The sequence below is a fragment of the Pygocentrus nattereri genome, chromosome 12 (genome assembly GCF_015220715.1).
Source record: "Pygocentrus nattereri isolate fPygNat1 chromosome 12, fPygNat1.pri, whole genome shotgun sequence".
In the NCBI taxonomy this organism is placed as follows: domain Eukaryota; kingdom Metazoa; phylum Chordata; class Actinopteri; order Characiformes; family Serrasalmidae; genus Pygocentrus; species Pygocentrus nattereri.
The window spans coordinates 18,395,194-18,418,864 of NC_051222.1; the positions used below are offsets into that span (position 1 = coordinate 18,395,194).

Genomic DNA, 23,671 nt, shown 5'->3' on the forward strand with positions numbered 1-23,671 from the left:
TTGGGCACATTTCCCAATTCAATTTCCCCATTTCAGCACAACTGGCCAACTTCTCTCCACCCCCATCACCCACTGCTCTCACATTCACTTTGTGTGTATGTCTTGTCTGCCCTGCTTTGCCTTTAAGGTGAGAGTGTTTTCACATTCGACGATCTGCAAACAATCATCCAACCCTCTTCAACAGAACTTTTCACATAATTCCTGTTTGATCTCTTGTGTTGCCCTATTCCTTTTTTGAACGGGAGAGAATCTGTTTGTTGTTTTGCCTCTGTTTTGGACCATTTTGGGATTCACACTTCGTTTTTCACTTTAAAGCCATGTTCCTCGCATTCCAGCTGTCCATGTACAAGCAGAGCAACCAGAGCCAGAGATCCAAACTGCTCAGCGCATGGTTCATGCACACATTCTCAACCTCTCATTAAAGAAATCCCTCATTCTAGGCCTCTAAAACATAACACAGTACAAACATTGAACAAATGCTGACATTAACCACAAATATCAGCTCTTCAGCTCATAAGCACAGCTTTATAATAAGAGCAGATGTTGGCTCTCATGTTTGATCAGCTTTTTGCTTAATTACAAAGGAAACACTGGTGCAAATGTTTCCGAAGCAGCAAGCTTTTTTATTTTACCATGCCATCACATTGTTTAATTACAGGCCACTGCAGAAAGAAACCTTATATTATATTTGAAAGAAAAAAATTGGCTTTCGAGAGCTGTTCGACAGCTGGCTTCTGGTTCCAACACATGGTTCTTATGCAGAAAACCATCGAGGGAGAAAAAGGAACTCCATCTTAGCTTTATAAAATGCCCTACAGTGTCTGTTAGGATTCCAGTCCGTTCACTTGAGCTTTGGTTTTGGAGCAATTCTGGTGACCTGTCTGTCAGGCTACAGCTGGAGCTTTTATTGGCTGTTATAATGGCTAAGCCTATTTTTTATAGTTGGAGGTGTTGAAAGCTCTCTGGGCTCCTGCCACAAACACCCACTGTATTAGACTGCTGAACACTGAACTAAGGCTGCCAGCCCCTGAAGATCACCCAACTGGTCACCATTCTTGCAAATACTGTTACTTCAGAAACTTCATTCTTCTTAGACTTGTAGTTGTTAACCAGGGGGGAGGTTTTTTTTTTTTTTTGGCTGGTTCCACCTGCTCGTTTTGTGTTCATCAAAATTGCTCCAAAGTTCACTGAGCCGAAAACCAAAACCGAAAAAAGCTGACAAATATAAACGGCTCACATAAGAAAAACTTACCAAAATTGTTACAATAAGTAGGCTACATTATAGGCCTACAAAATCCAACATCCTCAGAAACCTAGGTCAATTGGTCATCCAAGGCCATTAATTACATAATTTTTGGTTACACTTTGCACCTTGGCATGGCAAAATCTGCACATGGGTGGAGATCAGATGAACTGAAATGCTTAATAGCAATACAGACAGACACCACTGTGCAAAACAAACTGCAGACAAGGAGGCTGAATGGATAAGCAGTTGTTGTGTAATGCTTGAATTTGCATATTCCATCCCACACACCAATCAGATCTCAGTCCAGCTAACCAGAGATCCATTTATCTACAAAGTGTAAATGCATGTGGCTAAAATCACGATTCAGTCTAGATACTAATGATATGGAGTGACCAGGTGTAAATGGGGTCTTGGAGTCCTGGCCGCAGATGGATCAAACATGCGATCTCCCAAGGATCAGGTTAATGCTTAAATATTTGAGCCGCTCAGGAGCTCCTGCCCCATCATACTTAATCTATTAACTATGACACCTTTTAAAGACGTTATCTTTTTCTTATAGCTCATGAAGTCTGGCCCAGAGTAGTGTGCATGTCCATGTTAGGCAGTAAAATGACTGTGTAGAATTTCTATTGCTGTATAAAAGAAGCTCCATGACACTTTCATTTTTGGGCGCAGTGGGATATCCTAGCATTAACAAGCACTGAAATGAAGAGCTTGTTCTTTTTGTTTTTTCAGAGTAATGCTGAAAGGCTACTCAAGTGTGAAAGGTAATTTAATGAATGTATTTTCTTGCTCAAAATGGTAGTTTGTGACACAAAACAAAGCTAATATTGAACTTTATTAGACCATAGTGCATGGTCTTTACATGGTACATGGATACCCAAGTCAAAAATAGCCACTTTTACCTCCAGTGTTAAATAGTGAGAAGGCAGCTTCCACTAAATAAGCACCTCAGTAAGTAAAATCCTCTAAAATCCAACACACCGTCGTGTTCCTCGTGCTGAAAGTGTACTGTATTTTACGGCTTTGTTCGCGGCTCCGACAGCAGTCCTGATTGAGATGATTTAGTGGACACGTGTGTTACAGTGTGATGACTGACAGCAAACTCTCACTAACCCTGACACCCTTAAGTACTGGGGTCAGAGGTCAGCAGCTGCTGCTTCATCTGACTGATGGCTCTGACTGAAAGTCAGTCTAATTCACAAGACGGAAGTTGGACCGTGAGGGCAATCTAAGAACAATTTCTTCTTAGTTTTAACCCTTCGCCGTTTTGAGTAGGACCACAAAGAGCAAACTGTGGGAGTATGTGCAGGGGTGGTGCCACACCTCTGAAAATAGTGAGGAAAAATGCATTGGTCCAGTCAACTAGGCATCTGTCTACAACAGAATTTACCAACTATGGTCCTAGAGACCCACACTGTCCTGCTCATTTTAGTGCTTTCCCAGCTTTAACACACCCACTTTTGCTCAGCAGGGGGTGTTAAGGAGCTGATTAGTTAGATTAGCTGCATTGGGAGCAGGAAATTCAGTAAAATTTGCAGAGTGGAGGGCCTCCAGTGGAGGAAGGTTGGGAAACAAAGATGCATAGCACCCACTGACTAAAACTTCTTTTCAGCACTACGTGTAATCTAGATCATAGGTATGTAATCTGCTATAATGGAATATACATTTCTAGCATCTATGAAGAACAATAAATATTAGCAAAGTAGCAGGAAAAATGATTAACTGCCATTTAGTTACTTTATCATAGTGGTAAGTGGTGGCATAAACTGTGACCAAGTGCATACATACATACATATTCATAAATAAACTAATGGATTAGTAAGCTTTAGTTAGTGAGAACAGTGAGTTCTCTCACTAAACATTAAGCCATGCAGGTTTCACTTTTTATGAACCCCCACCTGAAATGGCGATTTTAATTTCTTGTGCCACTGAGTTTGAGTTTTAATCTAAATAAGCAACCTAAACTCAATCTACAATGGTTGGACGTCGCCCCATTGCTTTGAAAAATACCGCATCAAATGATGACTTGTTCTGGTGGTCATAGTTATACACTCTGTTGTACAAAGCTTTGCATCCTGCCTAGTACTTCTTAACCAAAGGAAAACCATTGCAATGCAAAGGCTTATTGCTTTTGTAAAATGGCATTAATATCAAATGCACACTTAATAACAGTACCGTGTTTTTATTTAGTCTTTTAAAAACTGAGCACAGAATTCAATTAACGCAATCATTTGCACATGTTGAGTGTTTTCCAATCAGATTTTAGTATCAGAGCCACATGGTGTCAAGGGCCTTATTGCTTTTATAATATGAAATACAATACAAGATGCACCAATAGCCATAATTCATTAAATTGCTAAACAGTTCTGCCAGCAAATAATGTAATTTTTGAACAGTAGCCTTTGCTTACCAACAACACAACACAGATTGTTCTATGAACAATGCAATAGTTGGAGATTTAACACAGGATTCAACTGATGGTGTGAACTAATGAGGATATACTAAGTATTTTGCAACAGCTTTAAACATGGCTTAGCCAATCAGATCTTAGAGCCCTGTTCTATCTGCTCTATAACTAATTTCCTAAGACTGTATCTCATGTTTATGTTGGCAAATGTCTGCATTATTCCAGAACCGCTATAGATAAAATGTGCCATTGTCCTTTCAGCATAATCAGTAGCCATCCATTTCAGGACAACCTTAAAATCTCAATTTAAACTTGTTTTCGGAGGCTGTGACGACCCCCGTAAATAACTCCTCAAATTTAGATTTTGGAGTCATTCAGTGTGACCCATACATGCTGCCTATCTTCCTCCTTCTTCCTGAGAATAGCAAGCAGGGCAGGATGTGAGTCATGATGTCTATCAGGGTGAGGCCTGAGGAATGCACTTTCACCTCTGACCTTTGAGGTCACTGCGATCCTATCAGACCCCTGCAGAGAGAAAGAGACGACCACTTCGGCAGAAGAATGAAGAGCCCTGGAAGATTTGCAGTTGTTGCAGTCTGTTGGAAGGAGATAGAGAGAAGAGAGGGTGAATGTACGCCTGTATTTATGTATGTATTGTGTGTTAATGTTCTTGTAGGCACAAAATCCCCTCTGAAGCTCTGATACTATGACTTTGTGTGTGTGTGTGTGTATGTATATGTGTGTATATATATATGTATGTATGCATGTATGTGTGTATATATATATATATATATATATATATATATATATATATATATGTATGTATGTATGTATGTATGTATATATATATATATATATATATATATATATATTACTGTGAATATTACTGCTACTGTTTGGATCCTCTAAGAAGTGAAATTATTTATTGTTTTTGGCAACTGAGGAGGGAAAATATGCTACTATTGCTAACATTAAATGAAAACAGCCACCCACCAATGAACAGTATGCAAATGATAATTCGTGGCCACAATCTTCAATGTTTTTTGGCTGATTAGCTTGTTTAGTCAAGCACACAGGGACCTACAATGTAGAAGCTATATATTTGCACAAAATTTCTCCATTGCGGCTTTTTTTTTTTTGTCCTGTGGTCTCTACACTGATATATAATATGGCCAGACATGCTGAACAAACATGCTAATGTGGCTATACATATGCATATACATACTGACAAGCCTGTGTATGTGCGTGTGTGTTGTTTTCAGTAAATAATTTCATGTCCAGGGACATCGTGCCCTTCAGTAATCAATAAATATCAGCTTAATTATTTCACTCTTTTTCAATGGCCCAATTATGCTTCTGTGCAGCCACTGCAGCTTGTTTTAATCTGATCCATTGCCCTGCAAAGCGGTCCAAAAGAGACCAACACCAGGCAGATTAGAAACCCTGACAGCATCATGCATAACTGAACACTGCTTCTCAATGGCCTCTTCAGCAGTTTTGTATCCATGCTTGACCTTTGCTTTGTGGGTCGCCTGTCGTTTTGTGTGAGAGAGTAGAAGTGTTATAATCTAAAGGATTTTGTCAACACTCCTATAATCCCTGTCTAATACTAGGCAGCAATAGCCTAGTGATGCGTTGTGCCTTCTCACATTCTATTTAGTTATTTCTCTTTTCTAGCTCAGGGAAACAAGTGGAGAAATCCTGGTTAACGTCCAGATTCTAAACTTTCAATCAAAAACCAATTAGTGTTTGTAAATTGAAGTCTTAATTTGAAGTAAAAAAACAATTTTACATTTTGCCATGTTTTTGTTACATTCTGTTGCAAAAGAATGTAAATCAAATGTAAATGTAATTCATTAGAATTAATAAGGCAGTTATATGTAAATAGTATAGCACAGACAGTGATTTATTTTTATTATTAGTCATTCATCTCTAAGGGCTAAAAATGTTGGTGGAAATTTCTTCCAAGGAGAAATAACTAAAATTTCCTAAAATATGTGTTATAGTTCCAGTTAGGGGCTTGAGAAACATGGACAGGACCTCATGGTTTGTAGAAGGCCTGAAATAAGCTGCCTGCTTTCTGAGATGAAGAAATTTGAGGTGTAGCTGTCTCTGTCTCAGATGCTCTGCCCACAGAGGTACATACATTTTGTCAGTTGTGTTCTCACTGGCCATTCACACAGTAGTGAGGATAGTTGACACTGAAAAGTGCAAAGCTGAAAAGATTCTTGGCGAGCGACCCTCTCACATGTAAGACTGTAATGACCTGACGTCTTACAAACATTTGTTCCGCCACACTGTAGTTACATCTCATTACATGGTCTAACTCAGTGTTTTCTAGGTGTGTTTAGTAGCTGAAATGGCCAATCAGAAGTCTGCATGTTATTATACTTTGCTAATGTTACTACAAAAAACACACACAAAAAAAAAAAAAACTACGAAAGTGTCAATGTGCCGCAGACATGACTGTGAAGTCTTAAGTACTGTGGCTTAGGCTAATCATGATGGCTGAAGTAAGACCAGATTTTTCTCTGTTCTCAATGTTACCTCGACCATGAACCTCGCCCAATATTTCACTGACAAGAAAATAATTTGCCTCATTTAGAAAGCTTAGACTGCCCCACATCTAATGGTAAACTAACTGGGTTGTGTTTTAAGTCACAGTGGCCAGAAGATTTCCCCAAGGCAAAAAAAAAAAAAAGTTTATGAATGTTCTCCTTGGTCTCCTTTGCGCTGCTGAATTTGTTGTGCTACTCTGTTAGATAGACGACTGACGAAGTGATTTCATCATTGTTGCTGTAGCCATTCAGAATGTAGACAGTATCTAACAAAGTTAATCAAAGTTAATCTTTTGTTTTCTGTCTGTCAGCTGGCTAAATTATTTTAATAGAATAGCATCTTTATCTCCAGCCACCACATATTCAGTTACACTGCCATAAAGGTGCACACCAACTTTTTGTGCAAGTTCAGTCAAATGTGCACTGCACTGCGCAACTTCTGCACATGTGAGTTTAAGCTTGACGCATCAGCTTTTGACAGTGTAAACTGTTTTTTGCTGCACTGGGGCTCAATCGGATGAGAATTACAGTGACCTATTCTGCAAGTCTTTTGGAGCGAGGTGTAGAAGCTGGATTGAAAAACGAGAAGTTCATGGCATCACATCGTTAAAAATGATTTAACAGGTTTAAAGCAGTGAAAGGCTAGTAAGTGAGAGATCCTCACATTTGCCAATGCATATTACTTTGTGTGGTGTGTAGAAGCTCTTTTTTTAGATTGGGTATACAATAAAAACAGACCTGCAGATCAGAAACAGCAGTCTGTGTTTGTTTTTTTTGGCATGTCAATCAAACAGACCCTTCCTGTTAAAACTATGTTCTATGTGATGTTAAGTGACTGAACCTATCAGACTCTCTGTTGATAGGCAGAAGTGTGGCATGAGCCATTAACTTGGAATGAAATGAACACTAATTCCATAAAAAAGTATCTTCCTTAATGTGATGCCTCATGGGAAATGAGGCCCATTTTACATGCACAGAGACAATTACATTGGGTTATTTATGATTTTTATGACGCATTTTATTCCAAGTTAATTAATTAATCTTTGGAAAATGCAAGCTGCCTTTACATTGTGTGTACATTAGATAAAGAATGGACCAACAGAAATGATCCAAACTTACTTGAAATGAAATCTCATTGAATACAATTAAATCTCTTTACATGACATACTTTGAAGTCAATGTTTTACCTTCTTCTATAAAGTTTCCATGTCATGGATAGAAGGTTTTGTTACAACAGCGTTGGGACATATCGCTCATACAAGCAGTCCACTCTGAATTATTTTGCATATCAATACTGCTGCTTCTGAATGCATCCAGTCAGCTGCTATGGGATAGCATCTCAGCTTTCAGGGTCCGGCAAAGAGGGGGTGACACAAAGAGAACTTCACTGAGGAAATTCTTCAAAGACATTCCTATAATCCCTCTCATCAGAGACAAAGAGAAAAGCTTTGTGGGAAACATTTTTGACTATGTAGGCTAAGACAGACCTAATGTTGCTGCTGATGCCTTCTTGTTCTTCATATTTCTTTTTTTTTCGTTTTTGATAATGGCAGTATCATACCATATATAACAAGCAATGGAATATCTGTACTTTCAAACCTCAAACAGCCATCTTTGGAACAATGTCATAGAAGAACAACTTTTTGGTATCCTAAAGAACTTTTGAATAGATGTGTTGTCTGCTGAAAACTCACTGTAAGCACTGAAAAGTTCACCCAACTCAAACTTCTTAGTTTAGTCAAACATTCTCAGGACTCACATTGTATAGTTGAACATCTAAATTGGGTAAACGATGTTTATTCTTCTCCTTATTTTACCCACAAGCGTGGTGGGTGCCAGAGCCAGAGCCTATCCCAGCAGTCATTGGGTGGAAGGCAGGAGACACCCTGGACAGGTCACCAGTCCATCGCAGGGCCCGAAGTTTGCGATTTACTTGAAATGTAGTTTTAAATTTGTAGTAAAGTAAATTGAACATGAAATAGTAAGTTCTTACAACAATAATCTGTCTTACATTATTTTCATATTTTTTGCTGATCAGTAAACTTAGATCAGCTGTGTTGCTTTTAAAGTGAAAACATTCATGGAAGCAGAAATCTGAGTAACTTTAGGGGCTCCTGAGTGGTGTGTCTGTCTAAGTGATCAGCTCAGTATCAGGAGGTTGTGAGTTTGAAGCCTAGCGATGCCACAGCCATGCATAACTGGGAGCCCAAGAGGAGGAAATGCCTGGTGAGACTGTGTTATTGAAAGAGTCAATGAAATGAAATTCTGCCATTTCATTTGCTTTTCAAAATGACCAGTGAACTTACATATGCATTCTGATTATTCATATGTGATGTTTATGATGGTAAAATAGTAGAAATTTGAAAAAATATGATCAGGGACTATTTTGCCTTACAACACCCTGCATGTAGCCCTGAACCATTATTGGATTAAAAAAGGTTTTAGACATCAGACGCGCATTCAGAACTTTTTCATGTAATGTCTTTCTCAGAGGTGGATTTTTGAAGTATTAAAATTTTCAGATGTCTGTTTCCCATCACCACCACTGTGAACAATTCTGACTTGGTTTCTCTAGAATGTAGCATTTTACACCAAACCACGCTGAATGACTCTGTTACATCCTAACCACTTAAACAGAAATTTGGGAAAATTTGTGGAATTCCCCTTCAAGCTTCATACTTTTTCTAGATATAGGGAATGTTTCTATCTTAATAATAGTACAGCAGTTTGGATACAGATTTGGCTTATTTGCTGAATTATTCAAAAACGTAATCCTGAAGAAATGTATAATAGTATTGAGACTAAAAACCATGTTGAAATATAAATCTCAAGTTGAGTATTTTACAGATGTGTGAGAGTGGCCTCTACTTGACCTGGGTTAAATCATGGTGCCACTGGGACGGGCTGGATATAGGAACCAGATCCTGCGACTATAAACTAAAACAGGCAGTTATTGATTGCTGTAGTTCAATGATGCCTCGGTGGATGCGTAAAATAATTGCGTCCAGAGGAAAGGGGGCTGCTCGGGTGGTCAACGCTTTAATATGACACAACGTGGGGGTTGTCCAGAGGGTCATGGGTCAAAGATTGCCATGGCAAGGGTCTCCAATGACCCACACAAATTGATTGCTCACACATCGAAAAGCTTCTTCTCATGATGTTAATTTCAAATTTAGGTCGAAGTCCTATGCTCACTCTTTCTTTCTCTTGAATACCTCTGCTTGGGGACCTATATCATGGAAAACTTCATTTCCTAGACCATTTTGAAATGAAAGGGTTTTTATCTAGCATGTGAACATTTGTAAACGTTTCACTCTCCAGTCCATAAGGGCCCTATATGGAAACTAAAAGCAGCAAATTTTCTAAATATTTATTTGTGTGATGTCACTAAAAACTAACACACATATTCAGGCTGTGGCAGTTTAGCTCCACCCATTCTTGCTGAAACTATATTCAGCCTAGACTGCTTTTTGAAGCAGGCACCTTACAGGGCAACCAATCAGCACAGAGGTAATTTATCTAATAACAGTCTTAAAGGTACAGTAACAATGTGTTTGATACCTAAAGTCAAATGAAGGTTTTCTGCACTGTGAGTTTATAATATAATGTGAATGCTAAAAAAAAAAAATCCATAAATTCCTGATAAAACCTCCAAAGCAGAAATGTTCAAACATCTTTAATGAAGGGACAAAAGCTGTTTTCTGATATTCATAATTTTGTTGATTTGACATAAAGGACCATCAGTTACATCCAAGATTGGAGAGTGGCCTACAATCAGAGGTGAGGATTTGAGTGGCTCTTGAATAGCTTGTTGATTGACTCGTGACTCGACTTGGACACACCTGAAACTAACTTGAGATTAGAAACTTATTACAAAAAAAAACTGTTGAACTTAGGATCACCAACCTTTCTGCAGTAAATGGATAACCTTTGGTTTCTGACCTAACATCTCTGACTATGTCTTTCAGTTTAGCTATGGTCATGTACGGTCATTACTGCAATGCTGTTATCCACAGTGGCATCAGGTTCAATACAGATCAGATAATGAGACTTTCATTATAGAATTACCTTCACTTTGATAGACAGAACAAGGAGCTACATGCTATTAATGCAGTGTTTTAAAGGAAAGAGGCAAAGCAATTAGAAACAATTGGTTAGTGTGTAAGCACACTAACCTAAAGCTTAATTAGGCTAGCAAGTTATGGAATGATTTCCTTTAAAACTCACCAAATCTTCAGTTGGATTAGATGGTTATGATAGGTAGCACACTTGCTAAATGTGCAATATAACCAACCATTTCAGGTTGTTTTGCCTCTTTTAGTTTTCTAAGAGAGATATAATTAAACAAACCCAATGACAAAACATTTTACGAAGGTAAAATGTAAATAAAAACTGAATGCAGTGATTTTAAACCTGTATTCAAGTACAAAGATATTAAGTCTTTCAACTAATTAACTTTTTTTTTTACATACTACATATGCGTATTCTAAATGTAATGCCTGCAAACATGTTCCTAGAAAGTTGGGACAGTGCAATATTTGCCACCAAGTTATATCACTTTTCCTTTTTCCAACAGTGTTTAGTAATCATTTGGGAACTGAAGACAGCAGTTGTTGTGCGTGTGAAAGTGGAATTTTCCACACTGTTGCCTGATTTAACACTTCAGCTGCTTAGCAATTCACAGTCATATATTGTGCTTTGTAATGCACCATGTGTTTTCAAAGGGAGACACTTGTGGTGTCTAGGCCTGGACGTTCTCACTATAAAGTCATGCCAAAAGATGTTATCTAGATGGCATCGTATGGTGCTCCAAAATGCTTATTTACCCCTCAGCATTTCTGTCAAAAAACAGAAATAAGTGAACGAGAAGGCGTATGTTGATATGTTGCTGACAATAGGTAATACTGTACCTAATGAAACAGCAAATAAAAAGCAAAGAAGTCATGTTCACAACCTTAAATGTCAGGTATGTTTATTTTGAACAAAAACAGCTTAGAAGCAGCTTGAACTGTACACAGTATAAATTAGATTTGAGAACATGAAAACGGTGGATCTGGAAACAAAATCAGATAAATCCACTTAATCACAGGCACGATTGCATGTGGTAAACATCCACAATATTATTATTATTTTTTTAACGTATAAATAACAAATATACAGCAAATAAACCCAAATTATATTCTGGCAGTCTGCCATTGCATGAAAGTAAGGCATAGTCCAGTAAGACTTGTAACTTCCACCCCTGCACAGCTCCTTTTATGAACATTTCAGACAGAAAAGATGACCAGTAAAAATATTCAGTAAGGAATTTCACACACAAGCATCAGAAAAGAGCAAATATTCCTTAATATTCATTAACATCAAAGTTCCTGTTACTGATCAGATGAACCATCATGTGAATAGTTGCAATTGGTAAATTAAATGTTCACCAAGAAAAAAAAACACATTTTTGCCCTGTAACTGCTACATGACCTAATCAAGGTCGTGCCCACAAATGCATTCTTATGAAATCTGAAGAGAACACATGATTAAATTTACAGCTCACATTATTGTGTAGTTTTGGTGATGTAATAACATTAGCATGATAGCAACTGTAGTTACCTAGTTTTGATTAACTGGAAGAGTTATATAGTGACTCTAAAGACCACTTAGGTAGGATGGTACTTTTGCCAATGTTCGGTACAAGTTGTCCAGGCTTGCAACAGTAGCTATGATAGAATGCATTTGTGGGTGGAGCCTGGATGGGTCTATTTCAGTAAATATGCTAAACCTACGTATTTGCACAGTGCAGAGAAATCAATTTGGAGAAGAGTGTATAAAATATTAAAATAATCTTAAATCTGATTGGGTTCTTGGTATATTAAAGTATGGGCACTGATGCATTAAAAAGCCAAAACATACATATCTTGAAAGTCCACAAAACTGGTTTTGTCTGCTTCTTTTCTGACAAAAAAAGAAGTATTAAGTAGAAAGAAGTATAGAGCCTAAAGAAGTATAACTGAAAATCGCACAACCCTCATTGCTCCAAGTTCGTTATGTAACTGTACACATATGCTAGCAATCAAATGTGTTCACTGTTTTGGCGAATGTTAGATATAGAAGATGCAGCTGTGTCATTTAAAGACCACAAAATGAATATCCATTTATAGAGATGGGGCACTGGAAGCTATTCTACTGCAAGCTTCTGTACCTGTGATTGAATTTAATGAGGATAGAATAGTGGTAGCTGACATCACAGTTTTAAATGCTGCATTGAAGAGAAAAATGGAATAGAACAGTTAAACAGTACAACAAACAGATGAATAAAAGAGACAATGGTAAATTAAGATCTGGAAATTTGGCAAGTGAATTTCCCACTATCACCGATGGCACAATGCATACAATGTAGATTACTGACTTTGACACTGCCAGCATTATTCGCTAGTCTTATCTTTTGTTTGTTTCATGTTGATGCAATGGCACCTGCCAAATACCGCAGGTTCAACAGTGGTATTTGAGCATTCACCCTGGAATTGGAGTCGGGTGTTTTCAACTTTTCAATCTTTTCAAAGCACCAACAAGAAGAGAAGTAACAGAATAGAAGCCAATATGGTAATAAACTTATAATAGAAGCCAATGGGCAGTTGCTTCAGCAGCTTGTATCATAAATTAGTTTTTTCCTTCTGTTATTTTGCTTAAAACAAAGTTATTATCCATTTAAAATTTTTTCTACAGATGTAAAAACCATTGAGATCAAGTTGAAAAATTCTGGACTATTACTTTAAACAAATATGGAAGGAAAAGGACATTCAGTTTCACGGTGGACTGTGTTTGACTTGTATTGCCCAAACAAACAACCGTGAGATTGCTGCACTTTGTCTGCTGTGTCCAACACAAGTCACTAATCTCCAAACAACTTGGCCTGAATACTGTAATAATAACAGCAACATAGGACCACAACTTATCAGACATAACAAACGTCATAGACTTAATAGCTTTTGGTCTGGCATTGATATTTGTGATCAACTTATCAGAACAGATAAAAGTAAATGATATGCTTCAGTTAAAAAAATAAAAAATGAAAAAAAATCAGTTAAAATGTATCTTTTCAATGACAGTGCATAGTTGCCAGTCTGCATATTTAAAATTCTCCTACAGTGAAATACAGATCCTCATGAGCACACTCAACTATGTGATGCTTGTTATTGATGAGTGGGTTTTTTTTTTTCATTTTTGGCCTTTTTCTCACAACTGTTTTCACTTCATTTCTTCAAAAAGGTGTCAAAAAGGAACACTACCATAGAAGATCTGATGTTGCTTCCCTAAAACCTCTTTTTTTTATTGACTTTTCTAAATTTCTACATAATTGAACCTTTAAGATGCAAACAAAGCCATTCAGACTAATTTGATGTAAAATGGATCACTGTTGACTTAACAAATATTTTTTTTATTTTTTTACAGTGGTGGTGATGGGAACCAAGTGTGTACAACACAAATATAGCTATTTTATCTCCTGACCCACTCAACCAGTGTACCTACACGTCTTGTGAGTTTCTATATGTAATGCTAATAATGGTGAGTCGTGGTTTAAAAAAGCGTTTTTTTGGGTGCTCTATTTTGTCTTTATATATATCTCTATCATTGATGGGTTTCAAACAATATGATTTGGGCCAAAAACCTTCTAAAATTATACATATACGTACAATAACGTCTTGGGCATCATGTAGCATATCCATAGCCGCTGTGTGCCATTTTTAGAAGCATTAAACACTTCAGATGTCATAAATATCACTATAAACAGTTCTGAAGTTTCTCTAGAAAGGCACATTTCACATCAAAACACTCAGAATGACTTTGTTTATAACATTTGAAAAATTTAATTATGTAAAAAAAAAAAAAAAAGAAAATGAGAAATTCCCCATTAATTCTGAAGAACAGGACTGAAGAACCTCCACATAATCTAAAGGATCTATATCAGTTCAGTTTTTTTTTTCAGAACAGATGGGCCCAGCTTTTATTTTTGAGAGTGTAGGTCACTCAAATACTAATATAATTGGCAGACAAACCTAGACCTGTTTGACTTTTCATTCCCAGCCAAAGTTCTGACCCGTCATCTGGTAGAGCTTCAGATTGAAGGGTCTATAGAAGTCTCTGAGCCTCAGCAGCACTTCAGACGGTATCTGAGGATGAGCTCTACCTTTAGATTTGCCCAGACACCTTGGCCTACTGCTTCCTTCAGGCTTTTTTAAGCAAGGAAAGCCTTTAGTCTGGTTGAAGTAGAAGTGCTTGTTGGTGACCACCCGCTTTAAGCCCAGAAAGTCCTGCACTCTCCCCATCTCACCTGCTGGGTCCGTCACAAGTCTCTCCCCGCTGACAAAGAGTAACCGCGAGAGCGGAAAGTACCGGAGCCAGTTCTCCAGGTGCTTGGCGTAGATGCCGATCCGCACAGCGCTCCACGACGTGTCGATCAAACCTGTGGTGGAGTTCTTGAAGACCAGGTTCTGAAAGGAGGGCAGTCCAGGGTTTTTGGATAGAGTCTGGGTGTAGTCCGAAACAGCCCGGGTGACGGGGTCTCGGACCACCACAATGAGTTTGGTGTGACGGCTCATTGCAAAGACACGAGCAGGGGCTTCTCGTGTGACAAAGTAGCTGGGGGTCTTCTCCATTGTGATTTGTCCTTCCAAGGTACGGGGCATTAGATTCCTACAAAACATGAGATCCAAAAATGAACTGGTAGTCAGAAAAAGCATGAACATTTTAACGTTCAACATTATGGTAGTTTTACTGTAGGAAAGTGTTAATAAAGCCATGAGACTAACATAAGTTTATCATGATAAATGTTATAAACTTACGTTACCAGCATTGTGACATAAAACAAGCTACAAAGTCAGCTGTTATAAATATAATATATAAATACTGGAGAAATGCTTTTTAAATACGTAAGACACCATTAAAATAAAGTGTTACCACAAATTTTATTTGACTTAATTTGGCCAAACTACATTTAACTACATATATTTAACATTTACTAACTGTGACAGAAGTATCATTTTCAATAGTAAAAGACATTATTCATTACTTTAAGCAACTTGAGGCTCAAACGGCAAAATGCTTTATAAAAATCTGAGGGGATATATTTCATGTGATCTGAGCCTCAAATAAACTGCCTGCAAAGTATTAGGCCGCAGCATAACTGAAATCAAAATAAAAATATTTTATTACAAGTGTCTGCTGAGCTGCTTCACAAGTGTCACCAGTCTCAGTTGTCAGTATGAGCAAACATCAAACCTTTGCCATGTGTTTTGCATTTCAGTTACAGGCAAAATATATAATTTTCCTCTTATTAATAAATATCTAGCAAACATCTCTCTGATGAGGTCAACCCTGTGTCATTCAATCTTCTTTTAATAATCCAAAGCCTTGAAATTACATAAACATGAACATTTACTTTATTAAAAAGCCACCCTTGTGAAGTGAACATGGGTGAGCAGCCAGAAGAAATACATCTGGCTGGTATAAAGAGAGAACCTCAAGACCTCAATAATCTTCTAGCAGTCGTTTCCTGAGGGACTTCCTCTGCAGGTTTTATGAAGGATCTCTCTGAGGTCCTGTTGTTGCTGATCTGAGACTTGTTTTGCCTTGTCTCTAGTGTTGATCAAAGGTACAATCTGAGCGCAGGAAGCTGTTCTCAGAGCAGTAGCTCCCCAAAGCCTCTGAGCTCAACAAATGCACTGAAGGCCATAGGCCTCCCATGCTGTGGGAAAGCCAACACCAAGGACACCAAGGGTTTACTTGCTATGGAAGTTTACTTGCCATGTCCTTCATTTTAGTTCCACATTCATAGTCAAGGTATGTTATTTGTTTTAATCTATTCGCTTCTAAAAATAAAGGTTCCTTAATGGTTCTTGGCTTGGACATATGGTTCTATGAAAAAGCACTAATACTTTACTTAAAGCAGAAATGAAAGACATAGCATTACTCAAGTATGGAGAAAATAGAACACACTAAAATATGTGCATGCACTGCTGTGAGTCACCATGTAAAGCCTGAAATAATCACTGAAATCATTTATGAGTCTGATGTACCATAATGAATTTGATGGGAATTTGTTGGACCATGTCATATGTCTTTATGTATTAACATTACAGGCACAGGCTCTAACAGAAGGCCCGGCTTGCTGTTTAGGTCTCAAATGCAAAATCAACATTATATTAATGAAGATATGCTTAGAGTAGTAGATAATTTTCTTGCAAGCTCGAAAGACACGTCCTTCCACAATTTTAGTTACGTTCTCCTTGAATACTTTCAGTGCTCTCTTCAAAAGTCAGATTCATCTGCTCTTCAACAAACCACATACTGAAGGATTCCTTAGGTAACCCAAAGGTGTTTCTTCTATGTCATCACTCCAAAGAACCGTTTTTGGATCCTTAAGAGTTTACCTGTATATCCTTCTTCATCATCTGCAAAGTTATTATAGAATGCAGCTCTAGAAAGTTTACCATATTTACACTCCAGAGAAATTACTGATGCTTAAAATGTGCATAGAAGAAGCCAAAGTCTCTACTTTATGATGAGATTATTTAAATAAACTTCTACTTCCAAAGTCAAATGCAAATAAAGTTCTAGTACTGTCTCATTATTTCCATGATGAGCATGTGTAGCAGATTTGCTCCTGGTTGGTCTGGCCTGGTGCTTTGGTTGTGGCAAGCCGTCTCCTTCTTTCTTTCCTTCCAGCTCTGAGGTTAACCGGCATGTCATTGCCATGAGGCTAATGCAGAGCTCTAATATGAATCATATTACATGGTGAGACCTTCTCTTAGTTTCATGAGAGGGAGAAAAATCACAGTTCAGATCACAGAAGAAAACAATGGGTAGCAAAAGCCAGGATTCTGTCATGTCATGCACCATATAAACACGTCATATAATGTGGTTTATTAGTTTAGCTTGGTGTCATAAGCTAATCATAAGTTTGGTGCAGTAGTACTAATCATATAATACTAACACTGGTAAGGGAATTAAAGATGATTTGCCAAGAGGAATGGGTCAAAACTGAACCATCATGCTGCCAATAATGACTTTGTAAAGTACTTATTTTATTGATTTGTGCTGTCTGAATATTTTCATTCCAAAATTTTTGTTTTTCAAAATGCTGTATATCCATGTCTAACAGTTCTGTATATAGCAAGTTGTTGAAAAGAAAGACAGCTAATATTAATGGAAAATATATTTTTATATCTCTAATGAACAGCGTTAATATAGCACTGATGTTTCTCCAACTTCCAAAAGTGTATATTATGGAACTTTTTGTTCATATCTTTGTTCAAGTCTTTATGTGTGTTAATTTGAGATGGATTCCTGTGCAAAAACCAAAATATCTGAATACTTGTTTTCCCTTGAAGTATGAACCAATCAGGAGCTTGAGTTTTTTCCCTAGGAGCATGTGTGCAGCATGTGTTTAAAAAAGGGTGTGTGTCCAGACAAGAGTAGACAGTTCAGTTTCACAATCTCATGGTTAACGAGTTCATGTTTTCGTTCTCTGCCCTGCGTCTCAAGAGCCAGCACTGTTTGGCCGTGTGCGAGTACACATGGCTAAGTGTGTGTTTAATTCAGTGTAATCAAGCTAATGGAAGCCATCGTGGAGCTAGCCTTGTCCACTGACATCATGTTTACATTTCAGAGAGCTGGCTTGTAATCAGCAAATAGTTTGGACACTGCCAACTCTGAAAAAGGCCTTCGCGTTCACCCGTCCCACCTCTTCATCTTCAAAGCTAAAAAGGCCCATGATAAAACTATCGGCTAGCTTGTTTCTACCTTCATTAAACAGCCTCTATCTACCTCTAACGCTTATTCTGTTAGAACTCTGTATGACTGCTAGTCTTTATCAAGACGCATCTGCAGCTGCTAGCGAGTTACAGAGGCTTGCTAACAGACTGTGCTGTTTGTTTTGATCACACCTTGTGTAGTGTTAGCAGCTAGCATCTGGGTCAAGAATGCTAGCCTGCAGCAGTGCTGAACAGATGTGTTTACCAGCATGAGGCCTGGCTGTATAGCTAGCTCTCTATTTAGTTGCCGGTAGCAAAGTAGGTGGCCTGCAAAATGAATATGCATTTACACAGAACCAGGCCATCAGTGGACAGTAGTCTGAATAAATAATGGCTTAATAGCTTGTTAAGAAGGCAGCTTTATACACTGCCGTAACTGCAGATGTCCTAAATGAACTATTGAGTTCAGTGCTCAACACAGCAGCCATTCATAGAACATCTCAGTGTAGATCTGGTCTCGGATCAGGATCTGTATCTGTAACTAAGATCACTGTGACTAGAGAAGGAATCTGAGCCTTGATCACAGCCCTAGATGCTTTGTGAATACTGGCCCTGGAGACTTGTGCTAGCAGTATAAGATCCCCCAACACCATTTTTAGGTAACCACAGTTGAAAGAACCTTCAGGGATTTGAGAGTCTAGATATACCAGATTTGCCCACTGATTGCCCACTGAAGGAAAACAAACAGGGTGACTATAAATCATTCCCCATTAAACTAACATTCAGATTTGTTATTCCTATCTGTATGGTTTATTTGTATGTTAATGTGGCTGTATAATTCTACCATTGTGGTGGCAAATAATGAGGGATAAGGATAAGAATAAACTATGGATGATGTCTGTATATTCTTTGATCTATTCCTAAATTAACCAACACAAAACTGATTCTTCTTCTTTGTTTTTTTTATTTTTTGTTTCGTTCTTTTTAATATTTGTTCATGTTCTGTATGAAAAACAGTATGTCACCAGGACCTTCACAGAAGTATTTTATGCAAAATTACAATTTTGATTGTTTTACAGTGTAAATTGTAAAAAAATAAGAAAAATGCAGTGTGATCTTGCTATATATTGCTGTTTTCAGAACAAAACGTTTTGTATCTCCAAAATGGAAACTTTAGAGGAGGAAGGAAAACAATTATCTTATTTTTAATGCAAGTCAGTGGTACCAGACTTTTTTCCAAGTAATTTTGAGATACAAGGTATGTTCTGAGAGCAGTGACATAAATTTATTAAATTTATAAATTGTTTGTCAGTCTACTAATTTATTTCAAACGAAGACTAACTCAAAGTTCATGGTCAGTGAAATCACTTCTTATGCTTCTGATAAAACAGTGACCACCTCAAGTGATGTCAGTGGAGTTACTCACTCCTGTAATATTACATGCTTATTATTAAATGACTTAAAATAAAATTGAGAAAATAATATATTCTCTATAAAGTTTTATACAATGTGACTGTAAAATTTTACTGAGGTTCAACATAACAGACAATGTTTTACACTTGAAGTACAGTCATATGCAAAGGTTTATGTGCCCCTGGTCACATTAGATGTTTTTTTGAGTCTCTAAGTGGAAAACAACATATTGAACCTCAACATAATGTAAAAGTTCTGAACCAGTTAAAGTTTTTTTTGTTGTTTTATCCAAACTACATATCTTAACGAACTACAAATCACCCTTTTAGTAAACAAATAAACAAATAAATGTCCCCACACCACCACTTATTATTGGTCCCCGGAGAGTTAATAAAACAGTGTCCATCGATCTACCTAGGCAATCCAAACTCACAGTTTACACAGTCTACAGTACATCCATCCATTTTACCTATGGTGCCTCTTCATTGCTTCATTTAATATAGTGCCCCAGTGCACAATAATAGTCTTATTTTTCTTCCTTTTTAATCAGAGGAACCAATCTAGACGGCACACCCCTGGACATCTGATGCTTACTCTGGCTGCAGTGCCACAGGATGCCCCCCCCAGAGATCTGTGCCACATCTGGAAGGAATGGGCCTCAGATCGGAAACAGCTGAGACTGGAGAGGAAGTGGCCCTCTGTGCTGGTAGGGAGGTACATTTGTACATAATACATGTAGAAATTAGGGGAAAGCAACTCTCTAACGCACCAGAGACACATTCGACACCATTTTTGCCATTAATGAAGCTACTGTAACCCAGGTTTAGCTTTATATAGATATAAACAATGGATTACAGTTATATGTAAAAGTTTGGGCACCCCTGGTCAGATGATGTTTTGTTGAAAAGCTCTATTTTCACACATCATCTACAGAAAACTCAATTTATTCTGCACAATATATTGCACAATTTTTTTTTTTTTGCTGAATATAACATAGTTGTTGCCTTTACAAAACGTTATGGCATATTTTACATTTATTTTTTTCCAATATATTAAACTCATACATAAATACATGCATAGAAATTTTGCTCTAAAATTGGCAGAAAATGCCATTTTTAGGTAAGTATCCTGTAGAAGATTTAACTTATTTTCAAACTTATGTTTAAACTTTTGCATATGACCTTTGTAATTTGCAGTTACTGCCAGTGATAACAAAAGTAAAGTGTAATTTAATTTGATTTCAGAGAAATTCCATCGGACGAGTGAATTTCAAATGTTCAAATAGTGTTTGTAATATATTATTAATACAATTTCATTTCACACACTTTTTTGGAATTGGGGTTTGTGAATGGAGTGTAAATGTGTATACGCTCACTCAGTTCATATAATCACCCTATGGAATATAAAATGTTATGACTTGTGTAGCATAGGAAAAATGATGATAAATCTAGACTTCTAAGAATTACTATAAATTTGCCCTTTTAAAGGGCAAATTTCTAGTAATTATTAGAATTATACTTTGCTAGGTCCAAGTGTTTCTCAGATACTGCTACTTTCTGATCCAGATTTTACTAATTCATTTTTATTCTCAGAAAAATGAGAGCACTAAGAAAACGTGCCCTCCTTACTATGTTATTTGGAACATAGCACTGTGCTACTCGCATTGCTCTCTTAAATGAGCTCCCATCATAGAGATGGGATCCCTTTCAATTATCCACGCTCTCCTTCATTATCTGCTTAGAAACCACCCAAAAGCCTTAAAAACAGCTCGTGTAAACATGGAATCAGGCTAAGTGCACTCTGCAACTGTAAGTGTACTCTGGAGCACACAGGCTTGTCATTGCAGAGGCAGATGGAAGAAGCTTCTGGAGACTGTGGGAGGCAATTAAGTGTCAGCTGGAAATGTGACAAGTGAAGAAGCCGTAAAAACTACACAAACATGTGGAGGGGTGTTTGTTTGCTTGTTTAGCCTTATGGTTATATTGGCCAAAAATTATGGCATTATGAAATTCTGGATTAAGATGAAGCAGCTCCCCTTGATGATAAAAACTGAGAATTATATGCAGTACTATAAATTCAGCATTGACTTCTGAAGAGACTTAAGTCTTTGGGGGCATATTAAAGTAATTATGAGGGGGCAATGAGCACATAACATTTAGGTCTCAGAGTACAAGCCTAAGGAGCTGTGTCATCAGTTCATGGAAGACACTACCTCAGCCTTAATGACAGCGTGTGTGTGTGTGTGTTTTGCATTCCAGTAGTTGGAAACAGAGAGATGGAGAAACGCAGATGTACAGAAATTACATGAGAGGAACGAAAAGAGACTGAAATTAACATCTTTACACAAAATCTATTGGCTTTGCCAAAAATAAGAAACCATTTCATTCTGAATGATGAACCTATTTTAATCTGCTCCTCTTCATTTAATATTGTGATTTCTCAATGTTGTCTGTCACTCAATGAGCTTGTATGCTTATTTAGAAAAGGAGTGCATCCAACAATAAAGGTTCTCCAAATTTTTCCTTCATGCTTAGAGAAGGTTGTGATTGAAACAACCAGAATTTTGTAACTGTTCATTGCAATTATTATTATTAATAATAATATCAGTTATTTATCAAACACTGGTGTAGTATATCATGTATTTCTCTGCTGTTTTACGAAAGTAATAAGCCACACAAAAGCAGTGTGTTACAGTGGTTCATGTTTTATTATAAACAGTAGTTTAACAGTGGAGCAGTGTTGTATGCAAGTCTGAACATCCCCAGTCAAATGACATGTTTTGTTGATTTTCTAAGTGTAAATAAGTAACACATCCTCTATAGAGAACACACTGCTGCACATTTTAAGGCAATTACTGTTTATACAATATACAACATTAAATGTGGCCTGTGTAAAAGTAAAGTATATTTACTTGTTGTTTTTCAGTTGTTGTTTTTTAAAAACATAAGTTGAAAATACCTGTTGTCCTTTACATTGTCTATAAATTTCATGATGAATGGACCAAAAGAAACGACCCAAAATTACTTTGAAAAGTGTCTGGTTCCACTGAATTACATTAAAAGTAAAGTCATTTTCTTCCTTCTGCTGTAAAGTTACCATTTTAGAGAGGTTTCCTTCCGATAACAGCGTTATATATTACTCTACATATATACTCTAAACTCAGCAAATAAACATAAATTGTTCACTACAATTAGCAGAAAAATGACATATTTAGCTGTGTTCTCTGTACGTGATGTGCTGCCTTACTTTCATTTAGAAAATCAACAAGACATAATTTAACCAGGGGTGTTCAGACTTTTGCACACAGCTGTGTATGTTGGGCCAGTGTGTGTTTGTGGGCTGCCTCTAATTACCCCCTGCCTTTCCTATCTTATGGGAAAATCAGCTACCAGCTCCAGTTCCGCTGTGAGGCTGCTCAGTATATATGAGGGCATGTGGTTGGTACTGGTGGCGGAGGTGGAGAGACAGGGGTTATCTCTAATTTGCAGAATTGAACACTAGCCAAGATGACTGCATTAGACAGGACAGGTCAGATTTAAACCGGGAGAATTTCCTCCTCATAATGGCAAATCATAACAGCCTCACGACATCTCACGATCTGATAACATTCACTGACTGCTTATTACAGCTACATTCACAGTCCTGCCTTGAAGTACTCAGGCTTTTCTGAGTGAGGCTTTTGAAATGACAAATTAGGATCAGAAATGCTTTGCGTAAATTTTAAGATACTTTATCTAAATCAGAAAACATTCTCTTAAATATTATTAATTTTCCCCACTTTTTTTTTTAGAAATAATGTGGTTTGAAGTATGAAGGTTTTTTTTTTTTTTTTTTGAAGTTTCAAAATGTCAAAAAGAGCACGGAGGCTCAGCTGCTTAAATCATTTTCTTTTAAACTGAGTTTACGGCAGACACGTTTGGTCTTTTGCCATCTTCAACGCCATTCAATGTTAGTGTGTACTAAAATAGTCAGTGTCACATGACTCTCACATGTACATCAAAACTGTTACAGTTCCTATGAATCCTGTATTTACGATGCATAATACCTTATAATGCCTGACATACACTTGTGTAATGGCTTATAATTACATGTATAACCCTTTACAATGTCAGGTTTCATCAGAGGTGTAAAATTCAGGTCCAGAAAGTAAAAATCCTTCCCAGGTTTCATAGTGCATTACATTATCATAGGAAAACATGAATGTTGTAATGACCTATAACAAGCTTCCGTTTACCAGCTTGGCTAAAATGAAGCGGCTCTTTTTGATACAGACAAAACATAGATTTTTTTTTTGGACCAAGAT

At 37.3% G+C, this 23,671-nt stretch overlaps 1 protein-coding gene across 1 annotated transcript in view; it reads right to left on the reverse strand.

Annotated features, from left to right (window-relative positions):
* Positions 1–11,155: 11,155 nt before the first annotated feature.
* si:dkey-121b10.7 (heparan sulfate glucosamine 3-O-sulfotransferase 3B1) overlaps positions 11,156–23,671 on the reverse strand; it is a 28,741-nt gene continuing 16,225 nt past the window's right edge. The window contains exon 2 of the mRNA XM_017710067.2: positions 11,156–14,896. Coding sequence (XP_017565556.1) covers positions 14,278–14,896 — 619 coding nt within the window. The 3' untranslated portion in view covers positions 11,156–14,277. The remainder of the gene's footprint in view (positions 14,897–23,671) is intronic.